Below are 26,346 nucleotides of genomic sequence, written 5' to 3'. Positions count from 1 at the left end.
CCGCAACATGACCTCCCAACTCCTGTACTCAATACTCTTACCAATAAAAGAAAACATACCAAATGCTTTCTTCACTATCCTATCTACCTGTGACTCCACTTTCAAGGAGCTATGAACCTGCACTCCAAGGTCTCTTTGTTCAGCAACACTCCCTAGGACCTTACCATTAAGTGTATAAATCCTGCTAAGATTTGCTTTCCCAAAATGCAGCACCTCTCGTTTATCTGAATTAAACTCCATCTGCCACTTCTCAGCCCATTGGCCCATCGGGTCAAGCTCCTGTTGTAATCTGAGGTAACCCTCTTCGCTGTTCACTACACCTCCAATTTTGGTGCCATCTGCAAACTTACGAACTGTACTTCTTATGCTTGCATCCAAATAATTTATATAAATGAAAAAAGTAGAGGACCCAGCACTGATCCTTGTGGCACTGCACTGGTCACAGGCCTCCAGTCTGAAAAACAACCCTCCACCACCACCCTCTGTCTTCTACCTTTGAGCCAGTTCTATATCCAAATGGCTAGTTCTCTCTGAGATCTAACCTTGCTAATCAGTCTCCCATGGGGAACCTTGTCGAACGCCTTACTGAAGTCCATATAGATCACATCTACCGCTCTGGCCTCATGAATCGTCTTTGTTACTTCTTCAAAAAACTCAATCAAGTTTGTGAGACATGATTTCCCACGCACAAAGCCATGTTGACTATCCCTAATCAGTCCTTGCCTTTTCAAACATATGTATATCCTATCCCTCAGGACTCCCTCCAACAACTTGCCCACTACCAACATCTGGCTCACTGGTTGATAGTTCCCTGGCTTGTCCTTACCACCCTTCTTAAATAGTGGCACACGTTACCAACCTCCAGTCTTCTAGATCAGGACCCAATGAAATGCACCCAAGTTGACTGAGCAAAATGAGAATGGAATTGTAAAGACCCTGGCCATCACTTTTCAGTCATCTTTAGGCTCTGGCGGTTCTGAAGGAGTGAAGAATTGCAAATGTTATACTCCTGTTCAAAACAGGAAATAAAGATTATTGCAACATTACAGGCCAGTTAGTCTAGCTTCAGTGGTGGGACAAGTTTGATAAAAGATGAGTTGAGGAAAAAAATCATTTGGGTTTCTGGGTTAATTCAGGAAAGCTGACATAGTAAAAGTAATTAACTCAGATTATTTTTTAATGAGTTAAAAAAAGAGAGCTGATGAGGGTACTGCTGTTGTGATATACCTGGGCTTTCAAAAGGCATTATGTAATGTGCCACACAACAGAACAACTTCCTATTTCATGGAATAAATGGGACAGTAGTGATGTGAAATTGACTAAAAGGAAACCGAATGATGGGTGATGGATGTTTGCAGACCGGAGGAAGGTTTGTAGTGGGGTTCCCAAGTGTTTATTGTTAGGATCCTTGCCCCTTGACATAAAATATATGCCGACTTGGTTCTTTTAATCTTTGGAAAACAGCATCTTGAACAGCGGGAATAACATCAACTTCAAAACAACATTGACAGGTTGATGGACTGAGTGGACAAGTGGTAGAGCAGTGTCAGGATTAGTGGTGCTGGAAGAGCACAGCAGTTCAGGCAGCATCCAAGGAGCTTCGAAATCGACGTTTCGGGCAATAGCCCTTCATCAGGAATAAAGGCAGTGAGCCTGAAGCGTGGAGAGATAAGCTAGAGGAGGGTGGGGGTGGGGAGAAAGTAGCATAGAGTACAGTGGGTGAGTGGGGGAGGGGATGAAGGTGATAGGTCAGGGAGAAGAGGGTGGAGTGGATAAGTGGGAAATGAGATAGGCAGGTAGGACAAGTCCAGTCAAGTCATGGGGACAGTGCTGAGCTGGAAGTTTAGAACTAGGGTGAGGTGGGGGAAGGGGAAATGAGGAAACTGTTGAAGTCCACATTGATGCCCTGGGGTTGAAGTGTTCCGAGGCGGAAGATGAGGCGTTCTTCCTCCAGGCGTCTGGTGGTGAGGGAGCGGCGGTGAAGGAGGCCCAGGACCTCCATGTCCTCGGCAGAGTGGGAGGGGGAGTTGAAATGTTAGGCCACGGGGCGGTTTGGTTGATTGGTGCGAGTGTCTCAGAGATGTTCCCTAAAGCGCTCTGCTAGGAGGCGTCCAGTCTCCCCAATGTAGAGGAGACCGCATCGGGAGCAACGGATACAATAAATGATATTAGTGGATGTGCAAGTAAAACTTTGGATATGGAAGGCTCCTTTAGCGCCTTGGATAGAGGTGAGGGAGGAGGTGTGGGCGCAGGTTTTACAGTTCCTGCGGTGGCAGGGGAAAGTGCCAGGATGGGAGGGTGGGTTGTAGGGGGGGCGTGAACCTGACCAGGTAGTCACAGAGGGAACGGTCTTTGCGGAAGGCGGAGAGGGGTGGGGAGGGAAATATATCCCTGGTGGTGGGGTCTGTTTGGAGATGGCGGAAATGTCGGCGGATGATTTGGTTTATGCGAAGGTTGGTAGGGTGGAAGGTGAGCACCAGGGGCATTCTGTCCTTGTTACGGTTGGAGGGGTGGGGTCTGAGGGCGGAGGTGCGAGATGTGGATGAGATGCGTTGGAGGGCATCTTTAACCACATGGGAAGGGAAATTGCGGTCTCTCAAGAAGGAGGCCATCTGGTGTGTTCTGTGGTGGAACTGGTCCTCCTGGGAGCAGATACGGCAGAGGCAGAGGAATTGGGAATACGGGATGGCATTTTTGCAAGAGGTAGGGTGGGAAGAGGTGTAATCCAGGTAGCTGTGGGAGTCAGTGGGTTTGTAAAAAATGTCAGTGTCAAGTCGGTCGTCATTAATGGGGATGGAGAGGTCCAGGAAGGGGAGGGAGGTGTCAGAGATGGTCCAGGCAAATTTAAGGTCAGGGTGGAATGTGTTGGTGAAGTTGACGAATTGCTCAACCTCCTCGCGCGAGCACGAGGTGGCGCCAATGCAGTCATCAATGTAGCGGAGGAAGAGGTGGGGAGTGGTGCCGGTGTAAATACGGAAGATCAACTGCTCTACGTAGCCAACAAAGAGACAGGCATAGCTGGGGCCCATACGTGTGCCCATGGCTACCCCTTTGGCCTGGAGGAAGTGGGAGGATTCAAAGGAGAAATTGTTAAAGGTGAGGACCAGTTTGGCCAAACGAATGAGTGTCGGTGGAAGGGTACTGTTGGGAACGTCTGGAGAGGAAAAAACGGAGGGCTTGGAGGCCCTGGTCATGGCGGATGGAGGTGTAGAGGGATTGGATATCCATGGTGAAGATGAGGCGTTGGGGGCCGGGGAAACGGAAGTCTTGGAGGAAGTGGACCGCTGAAGCCAAAAGCCAACTCGAGGACACCTCTTCCTACTGCCCCCTCGACCATGACCCCACCCCCCATCACCAAACCATCATCTCCCAGACCATACAGAACCTCATCACCTCAGGAGATCTCCCACCCACAGCTTCCAACCTCATAGTCCGGGAAACCCGCACTGCCCGGTACTACCTCCTTCCCAAGAAAAACCGCAACAAGGACAGAACGCCCCTGGTGCTCACCTTCCACCCTACCAACCTTCGCATAAACCAAATCATCCGCCGACATTTCCGCCACCTCCAAACAGACCCCACCACCAGAAATATATTTCCATCCCCACCCCTCTCCGCCTTCCGCAAAGACCGTTCCCTCTGTGACTACCTGGTCAGGTTCAGGCCCCCCCCCCAACAACCCTCCCTCCCCAACAACCCTCCCTCCCATCCCATTGATATTTAGTTCCTGTCTAGTTAGCTGATCTTAATACTGATGTGGTGTGATCTACTTCTGTGTGAATTTAAGCCATGGAAAAATGAATGTCGTCAGGATCGGTGTTCCTGAGAGAACTATAGTCAATACTGGGAAGCAAGCAAATGTATCTGTGCCTGGATACTAGGAGAGGACAAAATGATGGGGGATGATTTGGTTTATGCGAAGGTTGGTAGGGTGGAAGGTGAGCACCAGGGGCGTTCTGTCCTTGTTACGGTTGGAGGGGTGGGGTCTGAGGATGGAGTTGCGGGATGTGGGCGAGATGCGTTGGAGGGTATCTTTAACCACGTGGGAAGGAAAACTGCGGTCTCTAAAGAAGGAGGCCATCTGGTGTGTTCTGTGGTGGAACTGGTCCTCCTGGGAGCAGATACGGCGGAGGCAGACATTTCCGCCACCTTCAAAAAGACCCCACCACCAGGGATATATTTCCCTCCGCCCCCCCCCTCCCCCCCCCCACTTTCCGCCTTGCACAAAGACCGTTCCCTCCGTAACTACCTGGTCAGGTCCACATCCCCTACAACCCACGCTGCCATCCTGGCACCTTCCCCTGTCACCGCAGGAATTGCAAAACCTGCGCCCACACCTCCTCCCTCACCTCTATCCAAGGCCCTAAAGGAGCCTTCCACATCTATCAAAGCTTTACCTGCACATCCACCAATATCATTTATTGTATCCGTTGCTCCCGATGCGGTCTCCTCTACATTGGGGAGACTGGACGCCTCCTAGCAGAGCGCTTTAGGGAACATCTCTGAGACACTCGCACCAATCAACCAAACCGCCCCGTGGCCTAACATTTCAACTACCCCTCCCACTCTGCCGAGGACATGGAGGTCCTGGGTCTCCTTCACTGCCGCTCCCTCACCACCAGACGCCTGGAGGAAGAATGCCTCATCTTCCGCCTCGGAACACTTCAACCCCAGGGCATCAATGTGGACTTCAACAGTTTCCTCATTTCCCCTTCCCCCACCTCACCCTAGTTCTAAACTTCCAGCTCAGCACTGTCCCCATGACTTGTCCGGACTTGTCCTACCTGCCTATCTCCTTTTCCACCTATCCACTCCACCCTCTCCTCCCTGACCTATCACCTTCATCTCCTCCCCCACTCACCCATTGTACTCTATGCTACTTTCTCCCCACCCCCACCCTCCTCTAGCTTATCTCTCCACGCTTCAGGCTCACTGCCTTTATTCCTGATGAAAGGCTTTTGCCCGTAACGTCGATTTCGAAGCTCCTTGGATGCTGCCTGAACTGCTGTGCTCTTCCAGCACCACTAATCCAGAATATGGTTTCCAGCATCTGCAGTCATTGTTTTTACCTTGTAGAGCAGTGTCAAAGGATTCACTTTGGTAGAAAGAATGCAAAGTGACAATATAAACACAGGTCCAGACTCATCTGTACAGTTCTAAGCATCACATTTCAGAGCAGACGAAAAGGCATTAAAGAAGGAGAGAAGATTCATGAGAACTATCCAAGAATGCTGAGCGTCATTGAAGTAGATAGGTTGTAGAGGCTTTCATAGAGAAGAGAAGGTTGAAGAGAGATTTAATAAAGATATCAAAATCCTGAGTCTGGATGGGGTAAATAAGGAGGAAGAAGTGTTCCCACTTGGTGGATGGATGAAGAATAAACAGGCACAGCTTCAGAGCAACTGATGGAAGAGCGATGGTGATGTGGAAAAGTGTTTTCATACAACAAGGCACTGGGATCTGGGGTGCACTTCCTCACAGTATGATAGAGGAGGTTCAGACAAGGCTTTCAAGAGCGATTGGATTATTATGTGAAAAGGAAGCATGTGTAGGGCTATGGGGAGATAGCCCAGACGTGTTACGAGGTGACTGGTGACCTTTGGAAAACCAGCAGCCAAGAAGGGCAGAATGACCCCCGAGTGAATGTTAACTATTCTGTTATTTTGTGATAATTTTGCATGGACTTTTTTTTTTCAATGATATATCTTTTAAACACTGCTCATTCCTGTTTTTCTCTGCTTCCCTTTACCAAATTATTAAACTACTTTATTACCTTGGCTTTTCTCTTTAGATTGTAAATTTTCCATCACATGACTGTCCGTAACTCCACCTGCTGTGGTTTACCTTTCAGGTTAGATTCCCTACGGTGTGCAAACAGGCCCTTTAGCCCAACCAGTCCACACTGACCCTCTGAAGAGTAACCCACCCAGACCCATTTCCCTCTGACTAATGCACCTAATACTATGGGCAATTTAGCATGGCCAATTCACCTGATCTGCACATTAGATTAGATTACATTACATTACAGTGTGGAAACAGGCCCTTCGGCCCAACAAGTCCACACCCCTACCCCTACATTTACATTTACCCCTTACCGAACACTACAGGCAATTTAGTATGGCCAATTCACCTGACCTGCACATCTTTGGATTGTGGGAGGAAACCGGAGCACCCGGAGGAAACCCACACAGACACGGGGAAAATGTGCAAACAGTCACCTGAGACTGGAATCTAACCCGGGTCCCTGGCACTGTGAGGCAGCAATGCTAACCACTGAGTCACCGTGCCACCCTTTAAAGCCCCATTCTGGGACCTAGTTGTACAGTTTGCTTGCCTATTGCTCCCATATTGGCTTCAGTAGAATCTGTACCAATGGATTAGTGCCCTCTTTCACATGTTTTTGTGTTCGTGCTGTAACAACTGAAGTTGTCTTCCCACACCACTCTTTGAGCCATGTGGTCAGTTCTCTTATTTGCTGTACTTCGCATCAATTGAAATGTGATCGAGGTTTCAAACCCGACATTATCTCTCAGGTTTTGCTTTTTAATTTGGACCCAAATTCCTCAAATGCTGTCAGCAGGAAATTATGCGTTGTATTACCCATGTAATTGGTTCCCATGTGGACCATGACAATTAAATCCTCCCCCTTTCACTTCAGAGTTCCCTTCCAGTGGCAAAGAGATGTCTTTAATCTTTGTACTTAGCAGGCAACACAACCCTTGTTAACCATGATTCATGGCTCCAGAGAACACATCTATCCCTTGAATTTTACTGTTCTCTGTCACTGTTTTTCCTTCACCTACTTGAATGGTTTTCTGCACCATGGTCAGTTTACCCATCCACACAGGCACCTACCTACTTCACACTTTTTTTGTCAAAGTTGAGGATTGACACTCCTTCATCACTATGTCATAAATCCCCAGGCCTGCTTGTCTTGCAGTAACATCATCTCTCCCTGACTATTGACCAAGTCTTGTATTCAACTTCACCAAGGGGACATTGCTATCTACTCCATCAAAGTCTACCAATAACTCTTTCCCCCTTCCTGATACCTCTCGTCTGTAATTTGGATTCAAAATCAACAGCTCTGAACTAAAATTGTTTGGGATGCAGATGCCTGAAATGCTGTCTGCAAACTTGCAAATATTGTGGTAACAGCACAGTGTCTGTCCTGCTGTATTTATCTGTGGACTCAATATTGATACTGTATATGCAGAGTCAGACAACGTAAATTGTGCTTGAGTTAACTGCAAGCGTGGCAATACATTACAGTTTTTGAACTCTGTGATATGTATCTGCTCATACAAAATTTTAAATGATCAATATGCCCTTAATTAGTAATGTACAATGCAATAATCTTGCCTTTTGTACCCCCTGTTTATTTTGCAGTTGGAACTCACTTTCAACTATCTGGAGATTCAAGGAATAAGTTGCTGTAAGCCTGGACAGGTGAGTTTTGTTCTCCTGAACACTTATCCGTAATCCTGAGAAATCAATCTTGACATTGTAATTGTAATGATGTTAATCCTGTAGGTATTTACTGGAATTACAAATGGAGGTCAAGCAATTTCCGACTGGGTAAAAACTGGTTGAATTGAGGAACAGAAAATAAACAAATCAAAGTGAAACTTGTTGTTTCTTGATGACAAATGAAATGCCAATATATAATTTATTGTTACCATTTGTAGGACAGCAGTGCTTGAATCCACAGTTGCTGCTTAATCATAACATTTTTGGCTTTTATAATGGAGTTTGGATTTCTACCATTTGTCGAACCTTGATATTTTTCAAACTTCTATCTTGCTAGCTTAGCTTCAATTTTCTAACCAAAGTTTTGTTCTGTTTCCTTTCTTTCATATAATTTAAAACAAAAATTATATTTCCTTGTTGGCTTCCATTTTTGTTAGTATTCCCCCTAATTTCTTCACCTTCATTTTCTATGTCATTGAGGGTCGTGCCACATTTTTCAACTGTAAATATGGCCCTACAACATGGGTTAAGTTCATGGAACTGTAAATTGAATACTAGACAGTGCCCAGGAATATCATGCCTGCTCTTCTTTTTCCATTTGTGAAAAACAGATCCAGTTCATTCTGCTATAACATTGCCTTCCTGTGAAACCCCATGCTATGGAAAATCGCATTATAGAAAATTGCACTGCATAAGATCATTATAGAAAGTTGCTATACCCGCTAAGTATATAGTTGGTTTTATCCAAACGGCATCCACAATTCATCAATCGCCTCTTAGCCAATTCATGTTAACAAAATGCATTGTACCAGAATGACCTGTAACTGCCTTGGGCATTCCTATGGCAAAAAATGGGAACCACTTATTTGGGGTATTTGCTGCTTTATATAGGAATATCTCCATCAGTGTTGTGACATCCCTTTTGTCAAATGTGAACTACAGTCCTCGTTCACTCAGTAAATAAGTAGCATCAGTATGTATTTCTGTATTTTCCTGCTTGCTTGTAAAATTATTGCAAATTAGGGTGTATCTATATTAGAGTAGTAATGTAGTTCTATAGTTATCCAGGTCAGATGATGTACCTCACATGGAATGATCTGTTCCTTTATAGTGGTTTAAAAAACATTTATGATTCATTCATTGACTTCCAAGTTATAATTGTCATAAAGTCGCCAAAGATATTTGACTGATGGACCAATAAAAATAAATGCTGTTTCCAGGAGAAGACCGAGGCTCTCTGCTGTAAATAAAATGACATAATGATGCTGCAGTAATTATGCAAATAACATGTTCTAATCTTTAATGGGAAGAAATGAATATTAATCCAGGAGCAGGCATACCATACCAAACCATAGCATGTAGATCCCCAAAGTGAACATTCTATTAAAGCACACTTTTATGTTTATGGTACAATTTAAATTTGTACCGACAGTGTAAATACATCATTAGTTTTATTTATTTCACTAATATCTATTGTATGTTCTTAACCGTAGGAAGTGTAAGAAATGTCAGTTATGCTCAGTATACTGTATCTTTGTCAGAAGGCTGTCATCCCAAGTCCAGCTAATGTAAGGGAGATGGAGATGTCCTGGCAATATTTCTGGACCAAAGATATTCTGCGGATACTGGTTCAAAACCCATCATGGCAGATGGCGAAATTTGAATTCAATAAAATTTGGAAGAAGCCGTTAGCCAATTTTGTAACCACTGTCAATTGTCATTAAAAGCTTGTTTGGTTTATTAATGTCCTTAAGGGAAGGAAATCTGCTATCCTTGCCTGATGTGTCCTAATATGTGATTTCAGGCCCACAGCAATGTGGCTGCCTCTTAAATGCCCTCTGGGCAATTAAGGATGATCAGTAAATGCTGATCAAGCCAATGCTGCTCTTAACCCAGGAATGAGCTAAAAATAAAGTTGCAACTCACATCAGCAGGAGAAGTAGCATGCAACAGGCTGTAAGGCAGTGCTGTCAGGAAGGAGGAGGAGAGAAAGTTGTTAAAAAGGACAGAAATACACTGAATGCACACATAAGCACAAAAACTCCTTCTGCTCATGTAAAACATATTAACTTGTCCTTTTAATCATTATAAGAGATTTGGATCATCAATATCATCATGAACAAGTGTTTTATTTGGTTTTCTAATTTCCCTCATGGCTACCCAATAGGATTTACTTTGAAATCTGGAGGTACAATATCTTTGCAGAATGAAAGTTTTGCTCACAGAATAATAATATAGTTTCTAAAAAAAGATTGTTAATGTTTCATAGCCTCGAAAATAAAAGGGGAAAAGCTGTGCATTGCATTTTAAATCATTTTTATAATCTCCAGGCAAATATGATGAGCAAAAATTGATTCAGCTGAAGTGGAAGTGTCTTGTTTCCACACTGTAATATAAGTACCCAGTTAATGTAGCATCTGAACTTAGTGAGATCAACATGAGTGCTCTTGCTGCTGTTTGTTGCTTCAGGGAAGCTGCCCAGCTAATATAATTAATTCATCTTGGTCATGCAAGATTACTTACTAATTTCAGTTTTTAATAATAAAAGGGGATGAAGGAATTTCCAGCCCTTCAATCTGACATCTTAAGATCATCCTGGTTGAGGAATCCCTGTTATAAGTTACATCTGGTCTAGCTTTGGATCAGTAATAGTATAGGTTGATTTGAATCTCTTTATTCCCCAGCTTCTATGCAAAAGTATGTCTGGTACATAGAGAAAGAGCAGACAAGTGATAGTAATCAGATAGCACTATCAAGCACTAACACAATTAGAAATTGCTGGAAAAGCTAACATTATTGAACTTGATATCGAATCTAGACGGTTGCAGGATTCCCAAGCAGAAAATGAGGTGGTGTTCTTGCAGTTTGCGCTGAGTTTTGCTTGAGCACTTCAGCAAACCTGAGATAGAGATATTGTCCAGAGAACACAATGGTGTGTTGAAATGGCAGGCAATCGGAAGCTCAGGGCCACTTTTGCGGGCAAAATGTAGGTGTTCTGCAAAGCTATCACTCAGTCTGCACTACGTCTCCCCAGTGTAGTGTAGAGCACACTGCGAGCTGTGAATAAAAAGATTATGTTTTGTGAAGTGCAAGTGAATCACTGCTTCAATTGGAAGGTGTGTCTGGGACCTTGGATACTTTTGAGGAGAGAAGACATAAATGGGCAGGTGTTACAAGTTGCAGATGGAGGGGAAGGTGCTGTGGGGAAATGTTGGGAGTGGACCAGGGCATTCTGGAGGGAATGGTCCGTGCAGAATGCTGACAAGGGAGGGGAGGGGATTTTGTGTCTGGTGATGAAATCCCATTAGAGGTGGCCAAAATGGCAGCCAATGATCTTTTGGATGTAAATGCTGGGGGGATGATTGGTAAGGACAGCAGGGACCATATCACTTTTGTGGGAGGGAAGAGAGGGGGTGTAGGCCAAAGTTTGGAAGATGGCTGAGGACAGTGATGGGGAATCCACGGTGGAGGATGAAGGTTGTCGCAGTTGTCATCATCAGGACAGATGAGATGGAGGAACTGGTAGATTGGAATAGAGTCTTTACAGGAAGCTGGTGTGAGGATGAATAGTTAAGGTAACTGTCAGATCTGGTGGGTTTGTAGTGGATATTGGTGACCAGCATATTCCCAGAAATGGAAACAGAGATATCGAGGAAGGGAAGGGAGAAGTGAGAGATGGACCAGGTGAAGGTGAGAGCGGAGTGGAACTTGCAAGCAAAATGGAATGTTTTCTAATTCCAGATGAAAGGGGGGGGGGGGGGTGAGTAGCGCCATGATATCTGATTAACTTCTGATTTTGTTTCGGATTTCCAGCATCCGCAGTTCTTTGAGTTTTTTTTTGATTAGTATGTACTGTTGAAACAGCTGGCAAAAAATCACAATGTGCTCAATACCCACCTTCTGCGCCCATAATTCTGAAAGTGTGGAAAGAGCCCAATTTAATTTTATTGTGTTGAAACCATTTGATGCCCCACTCAAGCTGTCTGAGGTGGGTTTTCCCATCTCCAAATGGTCACAATTTGGATATGGCACCACTAAAGAAAATGGACCCCAGCTGTTCCTGCCCTCCTCATGTTTCAAAATAAATTAAACTCCAACTGGCTTTAAATAACAATGATGTGGAGGTGCAGGTATTGGACTGGGGTGTACAAAGTTTAAAAATCACACAACATCAAGTTGTAGTCTGCCAGGTTTAATTGGAAGCACAAGCTTTCGGAATGTTGCTCCTTCATCAGGTGGTTATGAAGCAGGACCATAAGACACAGAATTTATAGCAAAAGATAAGTGTTGAACAAACCAAGATTGTTCAACTAGGTTTGTTCAATATATTATTGTATCACTGTGATCTTTTGCTGCAAATTCTGTGTCTTATGATCCTGCTTCACAACCACCTGAGGAAGGAGCAACATTCCAAAAGCTAGTGCTTCCAATTCAACCTGGTGGACTGTAACTTGGTGTTGTGTGATTTTTAACTTTAACCAACTAGTTAGGCATAAAACTACAAAACAATTATTCCTTAGCATTAATAGCTTAAGGGTAAACATGTAACATGGTTTTGGAGTGTCCCTAATCTAACATCAAATTGTCTCAGTTTGTAACACTCAACTCTGACAAATAATTGTTAATTAAATTAACATGTAAGCACATAATCTTGGCATTTTTGACCATCTTATTGCCAAATTCATTTTATGTGTGGCTTTTTGAGGGTGAAAAGCCCAGGATTCTGGAGTAATTCCTTATTGCTTAGACCAGCATTAGACATAGTGCACAAATAATGGTTTCACTAGACTGAGGGCACCTTGATTATGATTTCGCTTTGCCCTGCATTACACTGTTTGGGCTGTACAGTTCAACCATTGGGTTTGTTGATTGCTGCTCCACATGTGGCTGATGGGAATGCAAATGTGATTAATTAAATTAATGGCGATGAATAAATGTGTGTAATATCTCTGCCTTAACTCGTGTCAAGTCATATTCATCCACCACTCTTATGCTTGCTGGCTTAAGTAGATCAATCAATCCCTTCTGTGTCTGTCTGTCTGTCTGTTTATTTCTCTCTGTCTCCCTCTCCCTCCTATCTCTCTCTTCCATCCCCTACCCCCACCCCTCCACTTCTGGTTCCCCTCCTTTTCTCCTCCTCTTTCTTTGCCCCTTTTTTTTTTCTTTCGCGCTCTCTCTCTCACTCTCTCTGTGTCTGTCTCTTCCCCTCCCTGTCTCTCTATCTCTCTCTTTCTCTGTCCCATCTCTCCCCCACTTTTTCTCGCTCTCTTGCTCTCGCTCTCTCGCTCTGTCTCTCTCTCTCTCTCTTCCCCCCCCCTTTTCCTCGCTCTCGCGCTCTCTCTCGCGCTCTCTCTCGCGCTCTCTCTCGCGCTCTCTCTCGCGCTCTCTCTCGCGCTCTCTCTCGCGCTCTCTCTCTTCTCCCTTCCGCCCCCATCACCCTGCCTTTGCCCTTCACATGCACGTGTGCTCTCTCTCTCTCTGCCTGTCACTCAGCAATTTCATCTGCTTAAAGGTAGTAGCTCTCTCTCCTTGTTAAGCATATCCCTCTTCAGATAAACGGGTCTCACAAAGGCTCCATACAACTGCAACAAAACTCCTGTACTCATGTACTTGTATCATCTTGAATTGAAGGCCAATCTACTATCTGCCATTCTAATTGCTTGCTGAACCTGCCTAATAGCTTTTGGTGTGAACGAGAACAAGCGGGTCCCTTTTGGACAAGTGAATTACTCAGCAAAGGAAAACCGACCTTGATTCTGTGAGCTAACTGTAATAGGGAAATTAGATTAGATTAGATTACTTACAGTGTGGAAACAGGCCCTTCGACCCAACAAGTCCACACCGACCCGCCGAAGCGCAACCCACCCATACCCCTACATTTACCCCTTTTTTAACGTAACACTACGGGCAATTTAGCATGGCCAATTCACCTGACCTGCACATCTTTGTGACTGTGGGAGGAAACCGGAGCACCCGGAGGAAACCGACGCAGACACGGGGAGAATGTGCAAACTCCACACAGTCAGTCGCCTGAGTCGGGAATTGAACCCGGGTCTCTGGCGCTGTGAGGCAGCAGTGCTAACCACTGGGCCACCGTGCTGCCCTGAAATTGGAAATGTTGCTCAGAGTTGGACAAGTACAATGTATTGTTTTGTTTTCAGGATCAATGTATTTCTTGTGTTTGGAAATGGTCTCTTTTGGGGAATCTGGCCAGTGAAAGGACTGTGAAAATAAATTTTGGATTTCCTCTTGCATTCCTCACAGGTGTAATAGCACACAATTGTGTACGATTTCATCAAGATGTGAGCGCAATAAACTGCAGAATAGATTCTAGTTGGAGTGCAGTATTTAATGAACAAGTCCCGCCATTTTCACTTAGGATATAATGTTTCCATGTCATAAGCACATTCTAATTTCATGTTCTTTTAAAATGCCCTTGTCCTGCCCATCAAACGCCTGATGCTACACTTTTGAGCTGTTGCAGTCACCAGATGAAGAATCAAACCACATAAATGAATGAATATTTTAAAAGTATACAACATAATGTGATTCCACAATAGCACTACCTGTGCAGGCAATCGACTGAGGGAGGGGGATGTTGGGCCTTTCACAATCTTAGCTTTTTTTTTTACTTATTCACTTGTCTATATTCATGGAATCTATTTCATCTCTCTCTCTCTCTCTCTCTCTCACTCACACTCACTCACTCACTCACTCACTCACTCACTCACTCACTCACTCACTCACTCACTCACTCACTCACTCCACCAAAGTTTAGTCTATATTGTTGGCCTTGTCTTCCCTGTTACATTATATTTGTGTAAGTGAATCTCTGTTCTTTCAGAGACATGCAAGCAAGTGATAAATTACCCATACAGAAGGTTGTGTAAATATGGTTGATACTAAAGTAAACTTAACACAAATTTTGTTTTTAACGAATCCTTATATTGAATAATAAACATAGTTAAATGGTTGTCTACACCTCTGGGTATTTTAAATTCTCATACTTGTGGCCAGTTACAGAATGTACACCCATTGGCACACAAGCATAAAGGGAAGAAAAAGGGATAGGAAAGTATTTGTCTTGATTTAAAATGTGAAAACTAAAGATATGGATATTAATTCACAGATTGTCAGAGTCCAGTAAAATGGTGTCCAATGAAGTTTCTTTACCGTCAGAGCTTATATTCAGACAGGCTCAACTCGGCAAGGCAATAGATTAAAAGGCAGGATCTCAAAGGTTATAATCTTTGGATTACTGCCAGTACCGCGTACTACGGCTTCCAAAAATATGAGAATAAAGCAGATGAATACATAAATCAAGAGTTAATGCAGGAGGGAGAGCTTGAGATTCTGAGATCACTGGAAGCATTTCTGGGCAAGTACAAGTGGGATGGTGTGTATCTGAACCAGAATGGAGCCAAGATCCTTATGGCTGAGTTTACAAATGCTTTAATTTAAACTAGTTTGGCAGGTGGAGGCGACTCAGTATTCAATAGGAACACAACACACTTTAGTAAAGGAACCAAGGCAGAAGGTGTTCAACCATGTTGAATTTCAAGGGGAGTAAGATGAGGATAAATATCCTATGGTGCTAGAAGCATTCTAGGTAAGACAGATGAGTTAAGGGCATGGATTTACACATGGAATTGTGATGTTGCCATCACAATAATGTGTTAAGGGAGGGGCATGAATGAAAGTTCACAATTCCAGGACAGGACATGAAATTCTTGAGGCAGGTCAGGGAAGGATGTAAAATAGGAGATGGTGTCACACTATTAATTAAGGAGTCCATAAAGAGGGATGATGTTTGGAAAGGTTTTCAAAATGGCAGTCTTGGAATTAAAAGGGAGTAGTCAAACTGCTGGATGTGCATTGTACACTCCAAACAGTCAGGCAAGAGAGGAGCAGATAGGTAGACAATTCACTGAAATGTGGTGCAACAGAGTAATTATGTTCGGGGATTTCAACTTCCCCAATTTTAATTATTGACGGTCATACTGTAAAGTGTTTGAGGTACTCATTTCTTGAAATGTATTCAGGTGAGCTTTTCATATCAATGTGTAGAAGGTGAATCAAGGGACTGTGCAGTGATTGAACTAATTATGGGGAAGCAAGCCAGGCAGGTGATAGAGGTGGCAGTGGGAGTGTGCTTTAGTGATAGCGACCACAGCACTAAGTTTTAAGTTTGTTATGGAAAGGGAAAAAGATGGACTGCAAAAGAAAAAGTTATTGATTTGGGGAAGGTGGACTTTATTTAAATAGGGCAGACTCTGGCCAAAGTAGACTGGGAACAGTACTTGTGGATAAATCTGAAGCAGAAGAGTGAGAAGGTGTTAAAAATTAGAGTGTACAGGCTCAACCTATCCCCTTTAGGATGAAATGTGGGGACATTAAGCCTGGGGAATCTTAAATGTCGAGGATAAGAAGGAAAAGAGAGCCTTTGAACAAATACAAAAGGAGCAAGTCAATAGAGGCTCAGATGTAGTATAGCATGTGCAGGGGGGATAGTAAGAAAAGAATTAGATGAGCAAAAAGTGTACATGAAACAACACTGACAGGTAAAATTAAGGAGTCTCAAAATATTCCATAAGTATATCAAGGGAAGTGGATAACCAGGAAAAGGAGTAGGATCTTTTAGGGACCAAGGGGGCAATCTCTGTGGAGCTGGAAGACATTGGAAGATTGTCAAATGAGAACTTCATACCTGTCTCAAGTCAGGAATTGGAGGGTGTTGGTACAGAATGTGGCAAGAGGAACGGAGGCTCTTGAGCAGTTTTCTCATAGAGAGGGAGGAAATCGTGGAGGTCTTAGTGGGCTTATAATTGGACAGTTCCTGGTTCCAGATTTGTTGTATCCCAAATCGTTTGGGAAATGAGGATGGAAATTACAGGGGGTCTGACCTAAGTTTTTCATTCCTCTCTGGTCACAGGGGAGGTGCCAGAAGATAGGAAGACAACTAATGTGGTTTCACTTTTCAAGAAGGGCAGTAGAAATAAACCAGTAAGTTTCTAATCAGTGATAGAGAAACTCTATGGAGACGATTCTGAAGGAGAATATTAATCTTAATTTGGGGAGGCAAAGTTTGAACCGTGTTACTCAGTATGGCTTTCTAGGAGGGAGGTCATGCCCAATAAATTTAACTGAATTTTTTGTGGAGGTGACAAGCTGTGTAGATAAGGGTAGTACAATTGATGTAGTTTATACGGATTTCAGCAAAGCTTTCACATGGCCCCACTTGGGACATTGATAAAGAAGGTAAAAGCATATGCGTCCAGGGTAAGTTCGCTCCACAATTGGCTGAGTGGCAGGAGACCAAGTGTGGTGGTACAGGGCTGTTTTGTTTGTGTAACTGGAGGTCGGTGTCCAATGACATACCACAGCGATCAGTGCTGTGTCCTGTTATTTATTGTGATATGTATAAATGATATAGTAGGAACTAAGGGCGAATGATAAGTATGGTTCTGGATGATGAAGATTGGCCAAGTGGTTGACACTGCGGAAGAATGGCTTAAGTTCCAAGAAGATATAGACAGATGGGTAGATTAGTGGCAGATGGAATTTAACCTGGAAAAGTAAGAGTGATGCACCTTTGAAGAAGTAACAAGACAAGGGAATACTCGAATGGTAGTATACTAGGAAGCTCAGTGGGATCTTGAAATGCTTTTCACAGGTCACTGAAGATGGCAGGACAAGTTAATAGGGTAGTTAAGGAATAAGAATCATTTGCCTTTATCGATTATGCATAGATTAAAAGAGCAGGGATGGTTTGTTTGGAGCTGTAAAGGACTTTGGATATGTTTTAGCTGGAATACAGTATGCAATTCTGGTCAGCACACTGCAGGAAGGATGTGATTACACTGGAGGAGGTGCAGGAGAGATATACTGGATGGAGCAGTTTAGCTATGACCTGATTGAGGTGTATAAGATTGAGGAGTGTGAAAAGGTTGGATAGGAAGTAGTTGTTACCCGTAGTTAAGGGGTCAGTAACGAGGGGGCATATTTTTAAGGGGACAGGTAAAAAGTATAAAGGGGATTGGAAGAGATGTTTTCTTCACTCAGAGAGTGATGGGAATCAGGAATGCACTGCCTGGGAGGGTACTCGAGGTGAGAAACTTCGCTGCCTTTAACAAGTTCTTGGATGAGCACTTGAAATGTTATAATATTTGAGACTGTGGGTCTGGTGCTGGAAAATGGAGCCTGTGTAGATTTAGAGTAGGTTTTTCAGTGCAGGTTTGATGGGCCAAAGGGCCTCTTCTCTGCTTTATGATTCTGAGTTGCAAAGTATTTTAACATTGACAAAGGACACTGATATGAATAAGTTTATCTATTCTTCAACTTGAATACATTGGGATTTTTGGAGCCAGACTTTCCGAGAAGTGGCAGTCTCATGCCGATTTGTTTTTATGAAATGAAGGCTCTGCATGGCTCAGCAATGAGAGTCTGATCACAGCTCCTTCAGAAGTGCAAAGCCATACTTCTGTTTTGATTCGTTCATAGTGCAGAACTGTTTAATGGCGGATGTCAATCTATGCCCCTTTTTCATCACAGTCAGCTGCTGTAGTTTGAATCCTAAAGATCCAGAGTCACAGCCACTACTCTCACTGTGAAGTAAATGTGAGGTTAGGATGCCAAATAGGTCAGTGGGTAGAATTTCAAGTGCATAAGAGGCTGGTTGCCAGATGGATAAGATGCCAAGTGGAATGGGGAAATGTTGCTGGGGGAATAGGGTGCCAGGTGGGTTAGGGTGCAAGTTGCCAAAAGGTTGGGTAAGCGACTGATCGTTTAGGATAGGTCAGGGTGAATGGGAGATATTGGGTCTGGCAGAGGATAGTTGTCAGATTGAATTTCACGGAAAGGGGGGGTTGGGCGCAGAGGCAGATTGGGTTTGGACTGAGAGAGGGGTTCTCGAGGGGCAGACTAAGAGCGGGGACAGTTGTGGCAAGCCAGGTCCAGAGTGGGGAGGGATGGAGGATAAATTGGGTCTGCAGTGGAGCTGAGGTGTAGGTATCCAAGGAGATAGTGGGGTATCAGTTTGAGTCCAGGAGAGTTGTAATTGGGAATGTGAGAGATAAGTAGGGGAGTTCAGCTGAATCGACTTTTGGGAGTTAGGCTATGTTTTCTGATGGTCTTGTGTCTTTTGTTGATCATATGGACTCAACTCACTTGTATGGTTAAAAACTAACAGATTTTATGCCATCTGGTTAAAATATTAGCAACCTGAATGTTAACAACAAACCGATTCTTATCAGATTTAAGCAAGAGGATCCAGCAATCACAAATAAAACTTTCAGAGATCAGTGAAGTTTTTATTATGTGATAGGGTTTCTGGGTTAGTCATTTTAGTTACTGGGGCAGTTTCAGTCCCGGTCAAAACCACTCTTCAGTTTTGAAGAAGGGCCAGTGGAATTCAAATGTAAACACTGTTTTCCCGCCACAGGTGCCAGTACACCTGCCGAGTTTTCTGTTTTGTTTCAGATTTCCAGCATTCGCAGTTCTTTTGTTTTATTTATCAAAATTATTGTTCATCTTCTAAGCTAGATGGTGTGCTGTTGGTGCCTTTTTTTTGAGGTATAACATGTTTCAGTAGTGCTCGTTATGTACCTTACCCTGCTGGGGGGGGGGGTGGAACACATCATCTGCAGTGCTTTTTCATTTATTGACTGCGACGTTCCCATAGTACAAGGATGTGAGGTTCCAGGAGGATGGTGCCTAAACTCTGTCCTATTTTGAAAACGTCCAGAATTGTAGTCAACTTGCATCCTGTAATTGCACCCTGATTTTGCCCTGCAAAGTTTGTGTGTTTAAAATTAGTTTTAAACAGTTTATGATCTGCTTTCATGGCTCAATGACATGTAACCTGAGATTTTGCAAGGTATTAGATTGTCTCCTACTTCTGCTTTAGCATTTTGAAAACCAAAACTATTGTGCAAATGTACAGTATACAACTGGAAGATGTATATAGGCCCAACTAGCGAAGCTCCACTCAAAACTCACCTTTTTTTCATCTAACTCTACCAATATAATCATTTATTCCTACTCTGTCGTATGGTTGTCCCATTTTCCTTTAAATGCTTTTGAATTATTTGGTTCAATACCTCCTTTGGACAGTGTGTTCCATGTTCTCACCACTCATGGGGAAAAAAAAATCATCTTGTGAATTTTTAACGTGATTTTTTTTTAGTTGCTATCTAATGTTGGCACCTTCAGTGATATTCTACCCCTCAAGGGGTTATTGTATCCATTTTGCTAGAAGCTTTCCTCGTTTTGACAACCCTATTAGGTCACCCCTTAGCCTTCACTTTCCCAGAGTTCTGGAATGAACCTTGTTTATTTTCTCTGCCCTTTCTCCACTGTCTCAATATCCCTTTTTATAATAAGGGCTGGTTAGCTCAGTTGGTTAGATGACAGGTTTGTGATGCGGAGTGAATCCAACAGTTGGTGTTCAGTTCCTGCACTAAATTCCCATGAAGGACTTTCCTTCTCAATCTCTCCCCTTGCCCAGGGCCTGGTGCCCCTCTGGTTAAACCACCATCAGTCATGTTTCTCTGAGAGAGCAGTATTTCCTGGTAGGACTTTACCTTTATCTTTATATTATGACAACTGCAACAGCACATTGTTGCCTTAAGTATGATCCAGGTTTATCATCTCTCTTTTCTTCAATTCTGTCCCTTGAGAAATAAACCTTGGAGCTCGGCTTGCCTTTTTTTAATGGCCTTACTAAACTTTGGTGCAACTGATAGTGATTTGTGTAATGTTCTGAGACCTTTTATTCTGTTACACCAGCTAGCTTTGTACCTTACAAGTAAGATATTAATTTCCCATTTTTCCAAAGTACTCTCTCATTTATCTGTGCTGAACTTCATGCACCAGTTGTTTGCCTATTCTGCAAGTCTATTAATGCCCGGTAATTATTTGTATTCCTCCTCAGTATTTTCTATCTCCCCCTAACCCCTTCCAAAATTTTGTCATCCATAAATTCAGAAATTGTTTTTGTTTGTCTGCATCACTAACCTGTCCTCCTGCCAACTGAGCTAACCCACCCCTATAATAAGGATATCGAAGCACTGGGGAAACTGCAGAGAAAATAGACAAGGCTGGTTCCAGAAGGGTGTTATCAGGAAGGAATTGACAAGTGAGGTTATTTGCTCTGGAAAAATCCAAATACTTAGCATACATTATGGACAGCACTGGTACTTTCGGAGCATCACTTCTTGCCTTCTGGCAATTTAACTACCTTTCATTCCCATATTTGTCCTGAAGCCTGTTCAGTAATCCATTCTTCTTTCGTTTTGGCAATACACTGAAAGAACACACCCACTACATAGTTTATAGCTTCAGAATTGTTACACAAATACAACTGTTTGAATTATCCTGCAAGAAAGGGAAACTGCCACCACTCCTGCCTTGGGGTACACTTGATTCCAGCATCACACTGGGCAAGGCAAATTGGGATTGGCAAAAAAGATCAATATCAATAAATCCCATGAGAATATAAAAACAACACTACTGCAGTTTTGTAGCTTTATATCTGAGGTTTGAACTGTTCAAAACAACAATAGAATTCCCCACTCTGCTGGCTAGTTGTGACATGATTCACAATTTCTCCAGGGCCATATGGTGAATCATCATGTTTTTAATTATTAAACATTATTACTTTTTTTTAAATCTTGGGATCGAACTTCGAATCAGAGCACTATGCAATGTGAGAGCATGTTTTAGCTTCATGTGAAAAGTATTGTGATTTGTACTATTTACATGTATGAACAGATTCAGCTTTAGTTTGATTTATAGACTTTGATATTATGACAGTAAAATTTTAAAATCATTTATTTGTGAATATTTTCCTTGTAGTTCCACCATAGTTGAGGCCACCGGTTTGCATTTTGCATGGAGAAATAGAATAAGCGAGGAAATTACAACATTGCTAAAGCCTGGTGTCACAACGTAATTTAAAAAAAAGCAATTTTATTTATACAGTCATCCACCAGTAGGTGCAAATATGATTTAATCGAAATGACATTTAGATTTTGTCCAGGGGTTGGTGAAAGTGAATGTTGATGTAGAATACAGAACATAGAACATTACAACTCTCGGTCCTCAATGTTGCGCTGCCCTGTGAAACCAACCTGAAGCCCATCTAACCTACACTATTCCATTCTCGTCCATATGTCTATCCAATGACCATTTAAATGCTTGTAAAGTTGGCGAATTAAGAACTGTTGCAGGAAATGCGTTCCACACCCCTACTACTCTCTGCATGAAGAAACAACCTCTGACAGCTGTCCTATATCTATCACTGCTCAATTTGAAGCTATGCCCCTTTATGTTAGCCATCACCATCCGAGGAAAAAGTCTCATTGTCCACCCTATCTAACCCTCTGATTATCACGTCTCAATTAAGTTACCTCTCAAACTTCTTCTTCTCTAACAAAAGCAGCCTCAAGTCCCTCAACCTTTCCTCATATGACCTTCCCTCCAAACCAGGCAACTTCCTTGTAAATCTCCTGTGAATCCTTTCCAAAGCTTTCACATCCTTCCTATAATACGGTGACCAAAACTGTACGCAATACTCCCAAGTTTTGTACAGCTGCAGCATGACCTCTTTGTTCTGAAACTCGACCCCTCTATCAATAAAAGCTAACACACCGTATGCTTTCTTCACAACCCTATCACCCTGAGTGGCAACTTTCAGGGATCTAGAGATCTCTCTGCTCATCTAAACTATCAACAATATTACCATTTCCCCAGTACTCTGCATTCCTACTACTCCTTCCAAAGTGAATCACCTCACACTTTTCTGCATTAAACTCCATTTGCCATCTCTCAACCCAGCTCTGCAGCTTATCTATGTACGTCTGTAACCTACAATATCCTTGTCATTATCCACAACTCTGTCGACCTTCGTGTCGTCCGCAAATTTACTACTCCTCCTTCTATGCCCTTATCCAGGTCGTTTATAAAAATGATAAACAAACTGTGGACCCAAAACAGATCCTTGCATTACACCCCCAGTAACTGCACTCCAGGATGAACATTTCCCATCAGCCACCACCCTCTGTCTTCTTTCAGCTAGCCAATTTCTGATCCAAACTGCTAAATCACCCTCAATCCATGCCCCCGTATTTTGTGCAGTAGCCTACTGTGGGGAACCTTATCAAACACCTTACAGATATATACCACATCAACTGCTTTAACCTCATCCTCCTGTTTGGTTCTCAAAGAACTCAATAAGATTTGTGAGCCATAACCTACCCTTCACAAAACCGTGTTGACTATCCCTAATAAACTTAGTCCTCTCTAGATGATGATAAATCCTAACTCTTATAACCTTTTCCAACATTTTACCCACAACTGAAGTAAGGCTCACTGGCCTATAATCATAAGGGTTGTCTCTTGAACAAGGGAACAATATTTGCTATCCTCCAGTCTTCTGCTACTATTCTTGTATACAATGATGACATAAAGATCAAAGCCAAAGGTTTGGCGATCTCCCCCTTGGCTTCCCAGACAATCCTAGAATAAATCCCACCTGGCCCAGGGGTCTTATCTATTTTCACACTTTCCAGAATTGCTAACACCACCTCCTTGTGAACCTTAATCCGGATTAGTCTAGTAGCCTGTGTCTCAGTATTCTCATCAACCACATTGCCTTTTTCCAATGTGAGTATTGATGAAAAGTATTCATTTAGTGCTTCCCCTATCTCCTCTGACTCCACACACAACTTCCCATGACCATTCTTAATTGGCCCTGTTCTTAATTTTACTCTAGTCACGCTTGTACCCCTTATATACCTATAGAAATCTTTCGGGTTTTCCCTGATCCTATCCACCAACAACTTCTCATGTTCCCTCCTCTCTCGTCTTAGCTAAATCTTTCCTGGCTACCTTGTAACTCTCAATCACCCTAACTGAGCCTTCACATCTCATTCTAACATAAGCCTTCTTCTTCCTCTTGGCAAATGATTCAACTTCTTTAGTAAACCACAGCTCCTGCGCTTGACAACTTCCTCCCTGCCTGACAGGTACATACTTATCAAGGACTCGCAGTAGCTGTTCCTTGAATAAGCTCCACATTTCTATTGTGCCCATCCCCTGCAGTTTCTTTCCCCAACCTGTGTATCCTAAATCTTGTCTAATCATCGTAATTGCCTTTCCCCAGCTGTAGCTCTTGCCCTCTAGAGTATACCTATCCCTTTCCATCGCGAAAGTAAACATAACTGAATTGTGGTCACTATCGCCAAAGTGCTCTCCTACCTCCAAATCTAACACCTGGCCAGATTCATTACCAAATCTAATGTGGCCTCGCCCCTTGTTGGCCTGTCTACATACTGTGTCAGAAAACCCTCCTGCACACATTGGATAAAAACTGACCCATCTATACTACTTAAACTATGGTATTCCCAGTCAATATTTGGTAAGTTGAAGTCCCCCATTACAACTACCCTGTCATTCTCGCTCCTATCCACAATCGTCTTTGCTATCCTTTCCTCTACATCTCTGGAACTGTTTGGAGGCTTATAGAAAACTCCCAACAGAGTGATCTCTCCTTTCCTGTTTCTAATCTCAGCCCATACTACCTCAATTGACGAGTCTTCAAACATCCTTTCTGCCACCGTAATACTAACCTTGACTAACAATGCTACACCCCTCCGTCTTTTACCATCTTCACTGTTCTTACTGAAACATCCAAATCCTGGAACCCACAACAACCATTGCTGTCCTTGCTCTATCTATGTCTCTGAAGTGGCCATAACATCAAAATCCCAGGTATTGACCCATGCTGCAAGTTCACCCACCTTATTCTGGATGCTCCTGGCGTTGAAATAGACACGCTTCAAACCAATTTCAAGCTTGCCCGTGCCCTCTTGCGATCCTGAAACCTTATTTCAGATCTCCCTACTCAATCTCCTGTATCCTTGAATTACAGTTTGGGTTCCCATCCCCCTGCTGAATTAGTTTTAAACCCACCTGAAGAGCATTAGCAAATTTCCCCCACAGGTACCCCTCTGGTTCAGGTGAAGACCAGCCTGTTTGTAGAGGTCCCATGCACCCTAGAATGATCCCCAATTATCCAGGAATCCAAAACCTTCCCTCCTGCACCATTCCTGTAGCCACAGTTCAACTCCTCTGTCTCCTTATTCCTCACCTCACCATCATGTGGCATGGACAGCAAACCAGAGATAACAACTCTGTTTGTCCTTGTTCTATGCTTCCATCCTTGCTACCTGAATTTCTGCCTTAAATCCCCATCTCTCTTCCTACCTGTGTCATTGGTGCCTATCTGGACCACGACGTGGACCTGCTCCCTGTCCTGCTGAAGGATCCTGAAAACACAATCAGAAAACCCTGGCACCTGGGAGGCAACACACCAACCGTGACTCTGTCTTGTTCCCACAGATTCTCCTCTCTGTCCCCCTAACTGTGGAGTCCCCAATGAGTAATGCTCTGCTTCTCTTCCCCCTTCCCTTCTGTGCAACAGGGACAGACTGTGCTAGACACCTGTACCCTGTTGCTTATGCCTGGTGTCCTGGAGATGGCTGTTACAGTATAAGTTTTCTTATGTTTTTATTATTTGTCATTATCAAAAACTGTCTTTTTGAGTAATGTTAATGTGGATGTCATTATGTCCTTAGTTATTGGACCTTGTATTGGATGTCGAGACAGAATGATCCACCCTAGCTATTTTTGTTACTGATAACCAAGCTGCTTAGTGTTGTACTTTCCAAGCTTTGGTTTTGAAACAAATTGCTGGGAGTAAGGATGAAAGCTAACTTGTCTGGTGACTTTAACACACAGATTGCTTTCAAAATTAGAAGAGGAGATAAAACTAGGAATAAATTAGGAAAGGTGACCGCAGTTCAGTTGAAAATCTGGATTTTTGTAAGGCAAAGGCAAACTTTGGCAGGTTGTTTAGCACAGGTGCTGAGAACAGCTAGACTGAGGACTATCAGGTACAAGGAGGACAGGCTGTACAAAATATCAGAGTAGCAGGTGGTGTGGCAAGATATAAGAAGTCTGGAGGAAGCAAGTAAGGTAAAAGAGGTGATGAATAGCTCTTCAAGAATATTATTAAGCTAGTTCAAAATCCCACAACACCAGGTTATAGTCCAAAAGTCATCATTTGGAGATGCGGTGTACATGGTTAAAACTCACAACACCAGATTATAGTCCAACAGGTTTATTTGGAAGCACTAGCTTTCGGAGCGCCATTCCTTCGTCAGGTAGCTGTGGAGCAGGATCATAGACACAGAATTTATAACAAAAGATTACAGTGTCATGCAGCTGAAATGATGTTATAAGATTGCTGTTAAGTCCTTCATTTTTTAGAATGGAGTTGCAGGTTTTGGTTCATCAATATGTAAATCGCAGAACTTCTTTTAAGTCACATTCTCGAGATAACTTTAGATTTTATTTTAAAGTGACATCTTGGCTCAGATAATGCATGAAAGATGTGAGGTTCCAGTCTGAGTGTATCCCAGTCTTGATTCAGACTGGTTCTGTTTCCAAAGTAGAAATTTATAAAATATTACATGGATTGACTACCTGCAGATTGTGTGCTTTTTGAACAAAATAGAATGTATCTGCAAATATAATTCTGCAAATGCTAGTTCACTCCATAGACTTGTGTGTGTATGTGCATGAGAGAGAGATTGTGTGTGTGCATGTCTGATAGTCTGTATCTGCGTGTGTGCATGCTTGATAAAGTGTGTGTGTGTGAGTGTGATGGAGTATAAGCCTGTGAGAGGTTGTGTGGGGGTGTGTATGTGTGTGTGGATGAGAAAGGATCTGTGTGATTGTGTGTTGTGTTTGAGAGAGAGAGAGAGTGCATATAGTGCAGTGGGGTCACCTGTAGTGTGGCATGAACCCAAGGTC

At 43.1% G+C, this 26,346-nt stretch overlaps 1 protein-coding gene across 8 annotated transcripts in view; it reads left to right on the top strand.

The window, feature by feature from the left end:
• Window positions 1-26,346, top strand: part of LOC122564345 (F-actin-uncapping protein LRRC16A-like) — a 472,988-nt gene that overhangs the window by 141,778 nt on the left and 304,864 nt on the right. For all 8 annotated transcript variants that reach the window (XM_087978643.1, XM_087978642.1, XM_087978641.1 and 5 more), the window contains exon 4: window positions 7,390-7,449. In XM_087978643.1, the coding sequence (XP_087834769.1) occupies window positions 7,390-7,449 (60 nt within the window). The remainder of the gene's footprint in view (window positions 1-7,389; window positions 7,450-26,346) is intronic.

Source organism: Chiloscyllium plagiosum, unplaced genomic scaffold (assembly GCF_037043375.1).
Source record: "Chiloscyllium plagiosum isolate Xiang-an unplaced genomic scaffold, Cpla_swu_hap1 HiC_scaffold_34, whole genome shotgun sequence".
NCBI lineage: Eukaryota > Metazoa > Chordata > Chondrichthyes > Orectolobiformes > Hemiscylliidae > Chiloscyllium > Chiloscyllium plagiosum.
The sequence above is the reverse complement of the archived record's forward strand: the minus strand, read 5'-3'. Positions and strand labels throughout refer to the sequence as shown.